Below are 16,290 nucleotides of genomic sequence, written 5' to 3' on the forward strand. Positions count from 1 at the left end.
AAAAATAGTTATCTTTTTGCGGGAGTCACAGGCACTTTAAAAGACTTTTAGCTTTCTCATAATTAAAAACGAAGTTGATGGACTTCACACATACTTTGAGTTAGCAGTGCCTAGACGTGGCTCACGCCTGTAAATTCAATACTCAGGCGTATGAAACAAGATATTGCAGAATGTTGGAGGCTAGCCTGAGCTACATGCTGAGTTCTAGGCCAACCTGGGCTGCCGAGTGAGGCTGTTTGAAAAAGAAGAACCCTAACACACAGGGCTAAAAGTGTCAAGCTCTGTTGAGTTACAACACTGTGCCCTTTCCTAAGGGACGACCTCTTCCAACGCACAGCTAGAACCCGCTGTACCCGAGATGGACCTTAGGTGGCGCTGCAGGGACGGGGAAAGGGCGCCCAGGGCTTCTCCAGAAGGCACTAGTAGAGGGGCGGGGCGATTCGAGCCTTCTCTGCGGTGGGAGGAGCCTGCGGCCGGAGGGAAGACACGTGTCCACCGGCGCGCAGGCGCAGGATTGGTCACTCCCCCGGGAGTGAGGGCTGCTGGGCCGGATGACGTGGCCTGGCAACGTCCCTGCCCGTCCTACCTCCGGACACCGGCGCTACCGGAACAGCCCGCGGCCTAGTCCCGCCCAGCGCGCGTGTACCTGCCTGCCGAGCCCCGGCTAGCGGCGGGGACTGCTGGGCTTGCGGGGACGCGGCGCGCCGCTGACATGGGGGAGTGACGCGCCTGCGCCCGCGCTTCCGTCGCGCCGGCGAGACATGAGGAGAGCCCGCAGCGCGGGCAGCGGCGGCTCCTGAGCCGGCATGGAGGAGAAGTACGGCGGGGACGCGCGGGCCGGGCCCGGCGGCGGCCTCGGGCCGGTGGACGTGCCCAGTGCCCGGTAAGGAGCGAGCCGCGGCGGTGTGGACAAGCTGCCCCCGCCTGGCTCGGGCCCCGCCGGCTACCTCTGCGGTCCGTGGCTTGAGATCCCCGAGCGAGCGGGCGGGCGGGCGGGCGGGCGGGCGGGAGTCTGGGCTCCGGGGCGCAGCGCCTGCCAGTTTCCAGTCCCCAGAGAGACGATCGTGGATGTCCCTTCCTCCCAGCCACGGGATCGCGGGGCTCCTTACCCTCTCCCACGCCTCCCCGAGTGGATATGCGGAAGGTGTCATCGTCCCTCACGCGAAGAATCCAAAGTACAAGCCGATGATGAACTTGGGTGTTCAGCGCAGCAAAAGTGCAGCCCTGTGCTCGAGTTTTCTTTGCCGTGTTTTTGTGGGGAGGAGTGGAGGGCTTATTTTAATAGTACGAAATGTGTGTTACCTCCTCCCCCTAAAGTCATACGGTATGGGAATTCATGAAGTGAAAATTCCTTACCTTCCCTCTAGCCTAACGGCTGGGACTGAGTGAGTGAGTGGCACTAGCCAGTTGTGTCCTTCCTGGCCAAGTTCTGAGGTAGTGTTAAAGATACATAAACTGTAGCCCAGCAGTTTCGTTCAAACTGGTATTTATTACCAGTATGTACTCTTGAGATTGAGCGATTGCTTTGATAATGTTCTTAGAACGTCGTTACAGAGTTACCAGCTAACTTTTATTTGTGAAAAGAGCACCATATGCTGAGTGGAATTTAAACCAGTTGCGGGGTTTGTAGCATACATTTGGCTTTCTGTGTGTTTTGAGCAATTCATTTATAGCATGTCACGTGTTAACCAGTGACCCATAAGAGCTAAATGCGGACGGGGCTACTGGTATAGATTGGCAAACGTCCTTTGCCAGCTTACCTGTGGTGTTTGCTTAGCAGAGTTGCGTGTCTTTTGCAGTCTGTTGCAGAATTTAAATTTTGACTCAGGACTGGCCAAATTTTCAGGTTGCCAGAGTTTTTTGTATGTTCAAGTGCTGGTCATTAACTGCAACAAAATTTATCAGCTCTTTCCATTGTGGCTATTTTTATGCCTGGGTTCGCAAATGTTTCAAATAAAGGTTTCTGTTGTGGCTTCATGAACTCTTTGGTGGTCACAGCCAGCATTTGCTGAGCACTTCCCATGCCCCAAAGACTCTTAGTAGACACCTCCCTTTGATCTTTACAACTGCCCTACAAACAATGTGTTGGTATCCTTGGTAGGTCAGGAAATTGAGTTGCCTAAGGGCACACAACTAATGAATGACCTGGGAGTTATTGTTTCAGACCTCCTGTATTGTGCATGCCTTCTGCTCAGGCCTTTGGATACTTGACTGTGTATTCAGTGAATTGCACTAGTATTATTATGTTATTATTATGCATCATGTTTCTTTTTGAGACAAGATACCATGCTGTGGTGTCCAGACTGACCGCTTCCTCCTTCAGCCTCATAAGTGCTAGGACTACAGGCATAGACACTGCCTGGTCAGCATACTGCTTTGTTTGTGTATAGGTGTGTGTTGTGTCTTTAGGTATCCTGCTCTATCACTACCTTCTTCTCTTGAGACAAGGTCTCTCGCTGAACCTGGAGCTAGCCTGGCAGCCAGCAAGCCTCATCCATCCTCCTGTCTCCACAGTGCAGTGATTGATTAGCACCCTGGCTTTTATTTAGATGCTGGGGATTCAAACTCAGGCTCGCATGCTTACATAGCAAGTGCTCTTACCCACTGCACCATCTTCCCAGCCCTCTTATGTTTGTTTATTTATTTTTGGGTCTTCGAGACAGGGTTTCACTGTGTAGCCTTGGCTGTCCTAGAACTAGCTCTGTAGACCAGGCTGGCCTCAAACTCACAGAGATCCTCCTGCCTCTGCCTCCTGAGCTCACCACCACCCAGCTTATTTTAATGTTTTAGTTTTTATACATACAAATGTTTATGCCCTCCTCCTCTTTTGGAAATCTACGGGGCTGTGAGTGGCAGCAGTGAACAGAGTTCAAGAAGTAGTTGTAAACCCACATCCAATTTTAATAACGCAAGTTTAGAGAACCAAAGAAACGGCCAACCGCAGAGAAGACCACTTATATTTAATGAGATCACTTAATGGCCAGTAACGGTTTCTAAGTTGGGAGCTGGACTGAATGCCCCTGCATTGCCCTGAGGCTCGGCGGCCTTTACAAGAACCTCCCTCTTCTCCCGGCCCCACCTTCTGCAGTCATTTCCCTTAACAGGCGCTGCAGTGGTTTGATGTGGTTACTTAGCCTTAACTAGTGTTGCGGAGATGTCTAGCAGGAAGATATATGTTTAACTGGAACTTTAAAAATCAAAGAATTTAGGAGCTGGCAGGATGGCTCAGCAGGTATAGGCCCTTGCTGCCAAGGCTGATGACCTGTGTTTGACCCCCCTGGAGAACCAACTCCTACGTGTTCTCTGACCTACATATGACTGTGTGTGCACATGCTCACACATTCTTACACAAATAATAATAGTACAGTAAATATATGTAATAAAGGGAAATTTTTTAAAGTCAACACAATGTTTAAAATGTGGAAATAATTTCCCTAATTTGATAATTATAGCAGAAAAATCTTCAGAGTATATTGTGTGAAGGAGTCCAGTGTCAGAATATGTGTACAATTGCAAATGTGCATAAAATAATATTTGCTTACACACATAGAGATGAAAAGGAAAAGGTTTGTAAAGCTGTATCTAAATTGGTTACCTGTGAGGAGAAACTTAGAAATGATTTAAAACCTTTCCAACAATCAGCTATTCATGAATTAACATTGCAACCTCTGGGGTGCTGTGCATGCATGTGTGTATGAAAATAAAGTTTGTTTACTAATACTAGTATATTATCAATGAGTATTTTACATGATCTGTATCATTCAAGTACCAATTTTTGAAACTTAGTATTTATATAGAAGTCATCTATCTATAATCTGTGTAAAGTAAGTATGTTAAATATAATTTGCCTTTTCCTTGATTTCAGTCATAGGTAATCTATTGCTAAACTAAATTAAACTGAACAATCACTGGATTGAACTAAACTTGAATACAGTGGGATCTTCAAGGTCTCCTTTCCAACACTCACATTTTGCATATGCTACTCTACTCTGACATAGCCCTTCCCTTTTCTTGCTTAATTCCTCTAATAGCTTCAGTACACATATATCTCAAACTCTGTGGAGATACCTTTCAGTTCTCTAGAATTAATTGCTCCCACATCTTTTAGAACCTTCTGTCAGTATACTTGGGTGACATGGGTTTGTCTGTTTCCCTAGTCTCTCTGGGAGACCTGGAGCTCCTTGAGGGCAAAGTGCTAGCCTGTGTTTAGTGTCTTTGTTATTTCGTTGAAGCATGAAACTGGACAGTCTTAAACAAATAGGGATTTTCTCACATAAAAGAAACCAGAGAGCCCACAATGATACCCCCTGAGACAAATTCCTTATGTCTCTTCCCTCCTATTGTTTATAGTATATTAACTTTCATACTCTGACATATAAAATGGATGCAGCATCTTTAGGTAAATTTTTTTAATTATTTTTATATACTTTGGGTTTAGCTAAAAATATGTTTTAGGTAAGTTAGGTATGATGCAAGAGGGTCGTGAGTTTTGAGACCAGTCTCGACTACGTACTAAGACTCTGTCTCAAATGTGGGGGTGGGGGGAGTCCTTTAAGGTAGGAGTAAGGTAGAACAGTTCAAGGCACTTCTTTCGCTGTCAAGAGGAACAGGTGAGGCTGTACCTGAAGCTACCCTGCCCGATCTCCCTTGGCCCCGTGGGTTTGTAGCATCAGCACATACAAAGTGAGCATGGAATGTTCATCCAGACCCAGCCAGGAGTCTGGGGCCTGATTTCTTGGAAGAATTGTGGAAGGCCCTCCCGCCCCCACTTTGCAGCTTCCTGCTGCCTTTATGAAGAATGTCCAGCCCTCCCTTTCAGGACTCTGGGTCTAGTCACTTGACTTAAACTATAACCAATGCAGTCATTTAGCAGGACAGAGGGGGAACAGATGCCTCTTTCTGTGTGTTGTAATCTTCTAGTCTCTTCACATATAGAACATCATTTCTGTTTTGTTTTTGTAACTCTCCTTGTTTTTGAATGACAATAAGTAAAGCAGATTTCAAATTATTCCGTTAATTTTGCTAGACTATATTGTCTGTGGGGGTTAAGTAAGGGACACTGGGAATTGAACCTAGGACCTCCCACAGTGTAGGCAATCATTCTACCACTGAGCTACATGCTCAGCCTCTTATTTGTATGTTCTCTAAAGATCAGGTCTCACTAAGTTGCCTGTGCTGGTCGTAAACACACTTTGTTTGTGAGTCCAAGGGCAGCTTGGTCTATGTGATGAGTTCCAGGCCAGCCAAGGCTATATAGTGAAACCCTATGTCAAAAGAGGGGGAGAGGGGAAGGGAGGAGAAAGAGAAGAGAAGAGAAAGAAGGAAGGAAGGAAGGAATCCTTCTGCCCATCTTCCCAAGTAACTGTCATTACTGGCATGTCCTACTCTGCCTGCCTCAATATTACATTCCATATGACATTAATATGTATTGAAATAAGCCAAGAGTATATGTACCAAAATATAAACAGTAGTTGACATGTGGGTGATGAGTTGTTTGGGAAAGGTTTTTATCATTTTTATGTGTGTTTGTATTTCCATGTTTTTTTATGCCCTCCTGTACTTATGTATTAAGGGAAAAAAAATAAGATTACAACAATCCTGTGATTTCAATTATATTAAAAATTGTTTCTGTTTTTATTTTTCAGATTAACAAAATACATTGTGTTACTATGTTTAACCAAATGTTTGAAGGCTGTAGGACTTTTTGAGTCATACGATCTCCTAAAAGCTGTTCACATTGTTCAGTTTATTTTTATATTAAAATTGGGGTGAGTATGAAGAGAGCCTTAAAATGTTTCTTATTTCTCTGAAGATCCTGTTTAGACTGAATATCTTTAAGAAATCTTACCACATGACCTGTGAAGTTTATTCCTTCTAGCAACGGTTTGATAATGTTTTTCTTTAAATAGAGGCTTACTTACATAAGGTGGAAGTAGAGATCCATCAGAAAAGGGTTATTTTAGCTGAGTGTGGCAGCCTGTAATCCATCCCAACACTGGGGAAGTTGAGTCAGGAGGATCATGAATTGGAGGCCAGCCCCAGTTACACAGTGAGACTCTGTCTCAAAGATAAAATAAAAGAGATGGTTGAATTCTTATGACTTGCCAAACACAGGTTTTTAGTTTAGTTTGTATTGCTAAGATTTTTGCAAGGCTCTTTCAATGCCTAGCTTAATAGACACTTTGGTTCGTATCTTTGTTAGCAGTCAGTCTTTTGAGATATCTTGTATCATTTAATCTCATGGGGGTCCTGGAGGGCTCTCCTTACACTTCTGAGAACAAGTGTAAAAAGATAGATGTGTTAGCTAGGCGCACACCTTTAATCCCAGCACTCAGGAGGCAGAGGCAGGCGGATCTCTGTGAGTTCGAGGCCAGCCTGGTCTACAGAGTGAATTCCAGGACAGGCTCCAAAGCTACACAGAGAAACCCTGTCTTGAAAAAAAAAAAAATAGATATGTCATATTTTTATAAAAAATAATTTTGACAGTCTGGAGAGATGGCTCGGCTGTTAAGAGCAATTACTGCTCTTACAGAGGACCTAAATTAAGTTCCCAACATCTACTTATGTGGCTCACAACTGCCTATGATGCCAGCTGCAGATTTGACACTCCTCTGGCTTCTGTGGGCACCAGTACACACATATGCAGACAAACACACACACATAACCAAAAATAAAGTAAATCTTACAAAAAAAATAGTTTTGACTTTGTGCTTCCCTAGGGATTTGTAGACTGTCCCACTGATGTAGCTCAGTCTTGAGACAGTCATAAAAAATGTTACCTAAGTCTTGTCTCAGCACAGACATTCCATGTTTGCAAGTTAAATCATGCTGTGCTGTGTTCCCTACATAACCCATCAGAGCACAGGGTCCTCATGTTCTATAAACTGTAGTTTGTGTACAATGTTCTTCCTAAATAGAGATTTTTGAACTTTGAGATTAATAGTAACCCCCCTGTGTGTTAGTAAAAGTCTTTTCAAAGACACTTGAGTGTAATTTGGCAATTTAGGAAAGAAATTCTTGACTAGAAGAGTTAAGCATTTTCATATAACGTAGTAAAAAGATGGAGGCATGTTGCTGCTACATTACTGTTGGATATAAGAGAAGATGAGTTACTTCCTGTGCTGTTTGAAGGTATTGAAAGTATTAAAGCTAAGCATAGTGGCTCATGCCAGTAATCCCACCACTTAGAAGACCCAGGCTAGAGAATCACAAGTTCAGAATCAGCCTGGACTGCATCATGAGCTCCTGCCTCTAAAACAGTTGGTCTTGACACTCATTACCACTTCTGTGGTTTATGAATAATTCTGAAGACAGTTACCAGGGAAGTTCCGAATTTTTGCCATAAAAGCCTCATCACTATAACGGCAGTCTCTACTACACTTGTGTTGTTTTGTGTCTCTTGAAGTGGGTCTCTGTATCCCTGGCTGGCCTTGAACTCAGAGACCCACCTGCCTCGGCCTCCCAAGTGCTAGGAGTAGAGGTGTGCAATGCCACACCCAGCCTAGAGCAAAGTTTCTTTAAATGTGATAGTCATGAAAAATTTGGCAACTAAAATTAATTCGGCATCAGATGCATAAAGAATCTGAGGAGCTTCTGTAGCCTGACGGAGCTGCAGTATGGGTTCTGCACATAGCATGTCATCTTGCCACACAGTTCCAAAGAATACTTCTGAATCACCTTGATTCACACTCTTAGGTTCTGAATTAGTGTTTTTACATTATAACAAAATTTCCTACTCTTAGAGAAACTTAGTGGTTTAATTACAGAAAGCAAAGACTAAATATTTTCCTAGTGTGTTCTTCAACATGTTTGTATCAAATTAGTGTATCTAAGGATTGTAAACACATCCATCTCATTAGTATGAAAATTTGCTTTCACCTCTAATAAAACTATGTACAGCAAAGAATTTAAGATATATTTTTAAGGATAAAATTTTTTATGATTTGTTAGCAGTAAATGTTTAATTTGCATGTATATTTTATATACTTATATATCACAATAGCATAGAAAGAGGCCACATGCAGAAAGAGTTTTAAAAGCTCTGCTCGAGAGGATAGCATGTTTCCAGTTCTAGTGTATTTGTTAAAACTACACCTCACATTTAATGTTAATATGTTACTCTTTCAATGTTTACAGGACTGCGTTTTTTATGGTTTTGTTTCAAAAACCTTTTTCTTCTGGGAAAACTATTACAAAACGTCAGGTAAGTTGTCGACAGAATCATTTCCTCCTAACAGCTTTGCTTTCACTAGTCCAGAGTAAAGTGCTATTTTTTAAATTTCTAGACTTAAGCTTCCTGTTTTGTTGTTGTTGTTGCTTGTTTGTTTGTTTGTTTGGAGACAGGATCTCCTATAGCCCATTCTGGCCAGGGATGACGTTGCACTCCGATCGTTTTGCCTCTACTTCCTCAAGTGTGCTCTTGCAGGCCCACACCACCATTCCCAGTTTGTATAGAGCTGATGCTGGAACTCCTGAGTGCTGGTCAAGCATTCTACCGACCGAGCTACATCCCCAGTCCTAGAGTTAACTCCCTCCTGACTTGTCTTTTCAGAATTGAGGCTCCAACAGTGAACTCTAAAATCTCAGTGTAATGGAATAGTTTCAGATGTAGAAAAGGGAACAGATTTTAGCGAGTGTCTTTAACACAGTCTCCTTATTCAGAAAGATACACAAGTCAGACATGGAGTCACGCCCGAGAGCCTAGAGTGTCACTGGGGAATAGATGTGTGCAGGAGTTGGAAGTGAGACCCCTAAAATGAGCCATATTCATGTCCTGTACTACTTATATGATTTTTTTTTGCCTTAATTTTCCTTGCTTATAAAGTGGAGGTAACAATGTTGTTCTACATATATTTGTGAGGAATAAATTAATTTATATATAGATTTTTTTTTAATTGTACCTCACATGTGAGCATGCAGTACATATGCAGTATATCACCCTGGTCATCTTTGGAATTCCCTTCAGATGGCTTCATGCCAGAAAAGTTCCTCATTGTGCATTTCTCCTACAGAAGCCTCACTGGGAGCACTTATGCTCTACTGTGTGTCTCTTTCATGTCGTGGTTAGGGTCCGCTACCGTATTCTCAGCATGGCAAGTTGAAGTACTTCTGTTTTAGAGATCAAGACATTTTTAAATACAGTTAATCTTTTTAACTTTGTCAAATAACGACAACTTAAAAATTCCTCATGGGAAGCCAAAATGATTGTATACACATGTACTCAAGACATCCATGGAATCAGAAACAGGAAAACCAGTATGAGTTCAAGGCCAGCCTGAGCTGCACAGTGAGACCTTGTCTCCAAAAAACTCAATCATTATTCTTAGAAAACTAATTTTTTAAAAAATGGAAAATTGTACTGCAAAGAAAAAAGATTTAAGACCTGACAGCCAGGTCTCAGAAAGCAGAGACTGATGGATCTTTGTAAGTTTGAGGCCAGCCAAAGCTACAGAGTAAGACTCTCAAAAATAAATAAATAAATAAATAAATAAATAAATAAATAAATAAATAAATAAATAAATAAATAAATAAGAAAACAGCCAAAAAGAAAACTTAACAACAGATGAGATTATAGATAATGAAAGTGAATCTAGCTAATCAGAGGATTTTGGCATTTTCTATTATTTAATGTTAAACTATGTGGTATGTGATTATTTAACCTTTTGGTTATATCATGGTCATCTTTTCCCTATGGGTTTGGTTTGGTTTTTTTTTGAGACAGGGTCTCACTGTGATAGTCCTGAGCAGCCTGGAATTCACTGTGTAGACCAGATTGGCCTGAAATCGGAGGTCTGCCTGCCTCTGTGTCCTGGGTGCAGGAATCAAAAGCGTGCTCCACCGTATGCTGCCTCGTGTAGGTTTTATTTAAGCATGGAATACTTACCAGCAAATGGATATGACTGAAGTTTGCTTTTTTTGTTTCTATCTGTAGTGGATCAAAATATTTAAACATGCGGTTGCCGGATGCATCATATCACTTTTGTGGTTTTTTGGCCTTACTCTTTGTGGACCACTAAGGTAAATAAAGATATGTATTTTCACCATTTGTTTACATTTCTCCATTTGTTCTGTATTTCCTTTCTAGAATTTGTATGTGTACATATGTGAGGTCAGAGGACTGGCAGGAGTCAGCTCCCTCTGTCCACCATGTGGGTCTTGGGCATCAGGCTTGGCAGCAAATAGCTTTACTCACAGAGCCATCTCCCTGGCCCTTGTTCCCTATTTTACATCTAAGATTTACTTGCTCAATTGTTTCTGTCACTTTGTAGCATTGAATACATTTCAACATAGAATAGGTTTAGTCTGTAGAGTAGTTCTTGGGTAAATACCATTACTATAGTTGTTAATGATCTAGCATAGATATTTTATTTGTTAGAATCCAAAAAATTTCAGAGAAGCTAAAACGTCTGAAATGGGAAATGAAGTAAACAATAAAGATGAGAGTCTTGAAGAGTGCTCGTTTTCCTCTTAACCCTGCAAATACCCCCTTATCTCAGGCTTGAGAGTCGTGGGTGGTCCTGAGACTACAGGTGTGGTGGATGAGGTAGGCAGGCTGCCTCTTGGCTTCCTGTTAGAACCGCGATCTCTGCCTATGGGCCAGTCTGGGGAGGAAGTGCTTTAAAGTAATACATTGTAACCGTGATCTCTGCCTATGGGCCAGTCTGGGGAGGAAGAAGTGCTTTAAAGTAATACATTGTAACCGCGATCTCTGCCTATGGGCCAGTCTGGGGAGGAAGTGCTTTAAAGGAATACATTGTAACCGCGATCTCTGCCTATGGGCCAGTCTGGGGAGGAAGTGCTTTAAAGTAATACATTGTAACCGTGATCTCTGCCTATGGGCCAGTCTGGGGAGGAAGTGCTTTAAAGGAATACATTGTAACGTGCTGCTCAGCCTGAGAATTGGTTTTTGTTTTTTGGGGTTTGTTGTTGTTGTTGTTGTTGTTTGTTTGTTTGTTTGTTTATACTCTAAAAGGTATTAGCAAGAGAGTATAAAAAAAGGTACCTTGCCTTTGGTTCAGAAGAAGTGTGGAGCCATAAGGGCTGAAATGAAGGAAGTTGTAAAGGATCCCAATCAGAATAGCGAGGTGGACAGTGTAGAAAGAGAGGAAAGAAAGGCCTCTCGTGGCGAGTGCAATCCTTTGGGGCTGGGATTTCTTTGGCTTATTCGCCCGGTGCTTTTCAGCCGCAATGTGTAGCAGCCACGCCCTAGAGGGATGGGAAAGTTGGCTGAATTTCTCAACTTGAGTGGAGCCTTGTCAGTGTATGCTGGACGATAACTGAGTGCTGTTATCAGTCGTTGTATTTTAACTTCTTATTCAGGAAAGTATGTTTTAGTTCATATTACTAAGTCCCTGTCCCTTTGCCCTAAGATAGGGATGGAAAGGGAAAATACTGGTTATTTGGTCATGTGCTTCCTGCCTAGTACCCCTTCCCACTACCCACACTGCCCTTGTCTTGTCTCTTTTACGGACCCCAGGGTGCATTTTAGTGTCTGCTCAGCTGGGCACAGTGATGCTCCGGAGTGTCTTACTTTAGGTTAGTGTTGCCATGTTGATCAAAACTAAAGTTATATGTAATCCGTGCACTTTATTGCAGACTTGGGGAAAGAAGAAAAAGGAAACATTTAACAGAGCTGGGAATGGGTTAGCATTTAGATCTCTAGGACTCCTTTTCATTGGTTTTGGTCTGTTCTGGGATTGAATCTAGACAGTCTCTACCGCTGAACTGTATTTCTCCAAAAGAGTCGGGTTGGGTTTGGTTGGGGTGGTTTTTTGGTTTGGTTGTTTGTTTGGTTGGTTGGTTGGTTGCTTGCTTTGGTTTGGTTTGGTTTTACAGAGTCTCACTATGTAGCTCTCACTGGTGGACCTGGAGCTCACTCTGTAAGCTAGACTAGCCTCAAACTCCAAGCAATCCACCTGCCTGTGCCTCCCAAATGATGTGACTAAAGACGTGTGCCACCACACTCAACCTTTTAATTTTTTAATGAAGGGTTTTCACATAAAATAGAGTAAATATAGACGAAAAAAGTTTTTAATTTATTTTTTACTTTTATGTATGTGGGTGCTCATGGAGGCCAGATGAGAGTGTCAGGTCCTCTGGAACTGCCTGACATGAGTGCTTAGAACTGAATCTGAGCCCTCCGAAGAGCAACAAATGACCTGAACTGCTGAGCCGCCTTTCTAGTTCCCGTTTGGTTTTATTGTAGATATAAGTGTGCACCTGAGTGCTTGTGAGTGCACCACATGCATTTGGGCGCCTGACGAAGTCAGGAAGGGGGTCAGATACCCTGAAACTGGAGTTCCAGGTGGCTGTGTGCTGTTATGTGGGTGCTTGAACCCAGGTCCTCTGTAAGAGCAGTAAGCTCGCTTAACCAAGAGACATCTCTGCAGCCTGACACAAATATGTTTTTAAAATAATAATTCAGTTCCTGATCTGGGAAGCCTTTCTTCTTGTGGGCATGGTGGCACACACCTATAATCCCAGCACTCAGGAGGCAGAGGCAGGTAGATCTCTCTGAGTTTGAGGCCAGCTTGCGAGTTCTAGGGCAGCCAGGGCTACACAGAGAAACCCTGTCTCCAAAAAATCCAAAATAATGATGTGGAGAGCTATAGAGGAAGATACCTAGAGTCAACCTCTAGCCTCCGTGCGTGTGCCCGCGTGCCCACGTGCGCACACGCACACGCACACACACACACAAACACACAAACACATACATACACATCATATATATTCACACAGAAATCTGGGCCAGCAGGATGACTGAGAGAGGAAATGTACGTGCTGTGCAGGCCCAGCATGCTGAGGTGGATTTCCAGATCCTGAGGGGAGGAGAAAACAATCCTGAAGGTTTTCCTCCATCCTGTCTTCCCGCCCCTCAAACTGTGATGATAAATAACTTTTTAACAATGATATATTTCTTTTTTTTTTAAATAATTTATTTATTTTATGTGCATTGGTATGAATGTATCAGATCCCCTGGACCTGAAGTTACAGACAGTTGTGAACTGCCATGTGGGTGCTGGGAATTGAACCTGGGTCCTCTGGAAGAAGAACAATCAGTGCTCTTACCCACTGAGCCATCTCTCCAGCCCCTATATTTTCAAAACACGATATTTGTTAAATGACATAATTCTAAGATTGAAGATTATTATTGCTGGATATTCGTAACCTCATTCTTTCTAAGGCAGTTAATACCAAAATATCTTTCAAGGGAATTGTCCATATTTATTTTTCTCATGTTTTGTGAAACCAAGGGCTTTTCTTTTCTCTTGCTCTGAATTCATGCTTCCTGGAAAAGGTCAGATGCATTCCTGAGTGGTGTTTTGTTTTTGTAGGACTTTGCTGCTGTTTGAGCACAGTGATATTGTCGTTATCTCACTGCTCAGTGTTTTGTTCACTAGCTCCGGAGGAGGACCAGCAAAGGTAGGGTTTCCATCATTGTTACTTAGAAATTGAAAGTGCAGGTGGGTTTGTTTTGTTTTGTTTTATGTTTTTTTTTTTTTTTTTTTTTTTTTTTTGGAGCTGAGGACTGAACCCAGGGCCTTGTGCTTGCTAGGCAAGCACTCTACCACTGAGCTAAATCCCCCACCCCTAAAGTGCAGGTGTTAAACATTGTTCATAGCAAAAACAATCATATCTTTTACCATTTATAATAATGAAGAGACTTAATGCTAACTTAACATTTTTCTTACAAAAATACTTTTCTGCTCTTACTTCTTTTGATGTGATTATAGTTTCTTAGGAAGTTGTAAAAATAGTAGAGATGTACTTTCTAGTCAGTTTTTCCCAAAGGAACCTTAGAGGTTGATATTAGTATAACCCATGATATATGTAGGTAGAGTTTTCCCATCCTGCAGCCACTCTCAAGTAATCACTCACAGGTTTGTATTAGTTACAAATGGTCAGCCAATAGCTCAGGCTGGCTACTAACTAAGTTACATTTTAATGAACCCATTTCTATTAATCTGTGTATTGCCATGTTACTCATGACTTTACCTGTCCTCCAGCATGTCTTGCTCCCTCTGTCTCCTAGTGACTACCATGACTCCGCCCTCCTTCTTCCCATCATTCTCTATTTGGCTTTCCCACTTAACTCCCTGTCCAGCTACCAGCCTGCCAGCTTTCTATTAACCAGTGAGAGTAATACATAGTCACAGTGTACAGAAGGATTATTCCATAGCAGCTATAATCCTTTATGCAAGTCTTAGCAGTGTTTCACGTGATTGTGTAAGCACCTCTACAACCAAGGTGGAGAGCTGGCATATCACCAGCAAAGAGCTCCTTCATGCGGTGCCCACAGCCCTCTCTGCCTTATTCTTACGTTTGTAGGAAAAGCCTGTGAGCTTGCTGTGTTTGTCTACTGAACAGTGACCCAGTGCTTTACCGTTAGTCATCCCTGTCCATCAGAAGTAATTTAAGTATTACTGACTTTGGAAAACTGAGTTGTCAGTCTACCGTCCAAATGTTAGAGCTAGCACTACACTGCTTCCACTCTACCAAATTAAAATATTCCTGCGCATGGCACCACGCTGTCTTCTGATTCCACAGCACTTGCCTTCCCCTCCCCACCACACACAATAAGTAAGTATAATTTTTAACAAATATGAGAGACTTTGAGGCTAGCCTATACTACATAGTGAGACTGTCTTTAAAAACAAAAAGGAAGGGCAGTAGAGAAGGGGGAAGGAAAATTTTAGTTGTGTAGATTTTTTTTTTTTTTTTTTTTTTTTTTTTTTGGTTTTTCGAGACAGGGTTTCTCTGTGTAGCTTTGCGCCTTTCCTGGAACTCACTTGGTAGCCCAGGCTGGCCTCGAACTCACAGAGATCTACCTGGCTCTGCCTCCCGAGTGCTGGGATTAAAGGCGTGCGCCACCACTGCCCGGCTGATTTTTTTTTTTTTTTTTATGTATGTTGCCTTTGGCCATAATGCCACCACACTAAGAATTTATCAAGTGCAATGATAATCATATAATGAATAGACTAATATCTTCATTTAAAATTTTTATTTACTGGAAGTATTATAGTTCCATTACTAAGTATATACATGATATTCCTATATGTAAATGTATGAGATAGTACATGTAAGTGTAAATATTACAAAGAAATACTTGTAAGTCTCCAGATAACAAATTACAGTAAGAATGTGAGGGCTGGAGAGATGGCTCAGAGGTTAACAGCACTGACTACTCTTCCAGAGGTCCCGAGTTCAATTCCCAGCAACCACATGGTGGCTCACAACCATCTGTAATGAGATCTGGTGTCCTCTTCTGGCCTGCAGTCATACATGCTGTATACATAATAAATAAATCTTTTTTTAAAAAAAAAGAATATGAGGTTTTTATATTTAACACTCTGAAATATTTCTATAAACTAGGCTTATATATTTTCTCTATAACTTTCTTATATCCAAATCCTTTTCCTGCAATGACAACATAAACTTAAAAAGTTTGTCAGGAAGCTGGGTAATGATGGTGCACGCCTTTAATCCCAGCACTCAGGAGGCAGAGGCAGGTGGATCTCTGAGTTGGAGGACAACCAGGGCTACACGGAGAAACCCTATCTAAAAACTGAGGGGGGGGGGAAAAAGATTTTATCAGGGCATTGGAGATATGGCCAAGTGGGTAAGAGCACTTGCTGTGAAAGCCAGGACCCGAGTTCAGGTCCCCAGCTCCCATGTGAAAACCAGGCCTGCCTGAGTGCCTGTAACCCCAATGAGAAACCCTATCTCAAAAAATAAGGTAGAGGGATAAAGATGGCTAGGTGGTTAAGAGGACTGGACTTTGGTTTCCAGCAACCCCTCTGGGTGGCTTACAACTGCTTGTAACTCCAACTCCTGAGGATGTGACACCCTCTTCTGGTCTCTGAGGACACCTACGTTTATGTGTGCAATTCTCACACATGTGCACATAGTTAAAAAAACAAAATGTTTAAACAAGTGGAGAGCAATAGAAACAACGAAGCAAATGGCTTCCTCACACCTGCGCGGCTTCCTCACACCTGCGCGCAGTCAGTACACACATCCACCATACACATCCTCAACATGCACCCTTCACTGTCATAGGAACCACTTAATCTTTCCAGCATGGCTTCGTGGACCTTTCTCCCTAGAGGAACACTAGCTAGACTGTTCTGTTTCTTAAATGTTACAGAATACAATACAACTCTACTAATTACTGTTCCTTAGCTACTTAGAGCTTTTCAACCAGAAATTAAGAAGCTATGTCTATAAACCTTAATAGTTTGTTCATATTAATATGCCTAGTCACATTCAGAAGGACATGCATTGCTAACA

General features: G+C 42.4%; 1 protein-coding gene across 1 annotated transcript in view; it reads left to right on the forward strand.

The window, feature by feature from the left end:
• The first annotated feature begins 559 nt into the window (after positions 1-559).
• Positions 560-16,290, forward strand: part of Slc30a5 (solute carrier family 30 member 5) — a 28,291-nt gene continuing 12,560 nt past the window's right edge. Inside the window, exons 1-5 of the mRNA XM_059276312.1 lie at positions 560-883; positions 5,646-5,768; positions 8,137-8,203; positions 9,932-10,017; positions 13,335-13,422. Coding sequence (XP_059132295.1) covers positions 807-883; positions 5,646-5,768; positions 8,137-8,203; positions 9,932-10,017; positions 13,335-13,422 — 441 coding nt within the window. The 5' untranslated portion in view covers positions 560-806. The remainder of the gene's footprint in view (positions 884-5,645; positions 5,769-8,136; positions 8,204-9,931; positions 10,018-13,334; positions 13,423-16,290) is intronic.

This window comes from Peromyscus eremicus, chromosome 11 (assembly GCF_949786415.1).
Source record: "Peromyscus eremicus chromosome 11, PerEre_H2_v1, whole genome shotgun sequence".
NCBI lineage: Eukaryota > Metazoa > Chordata > Mammalia > Rodentia > Cricetidae > Peromyscus > Peromyscus eremicus.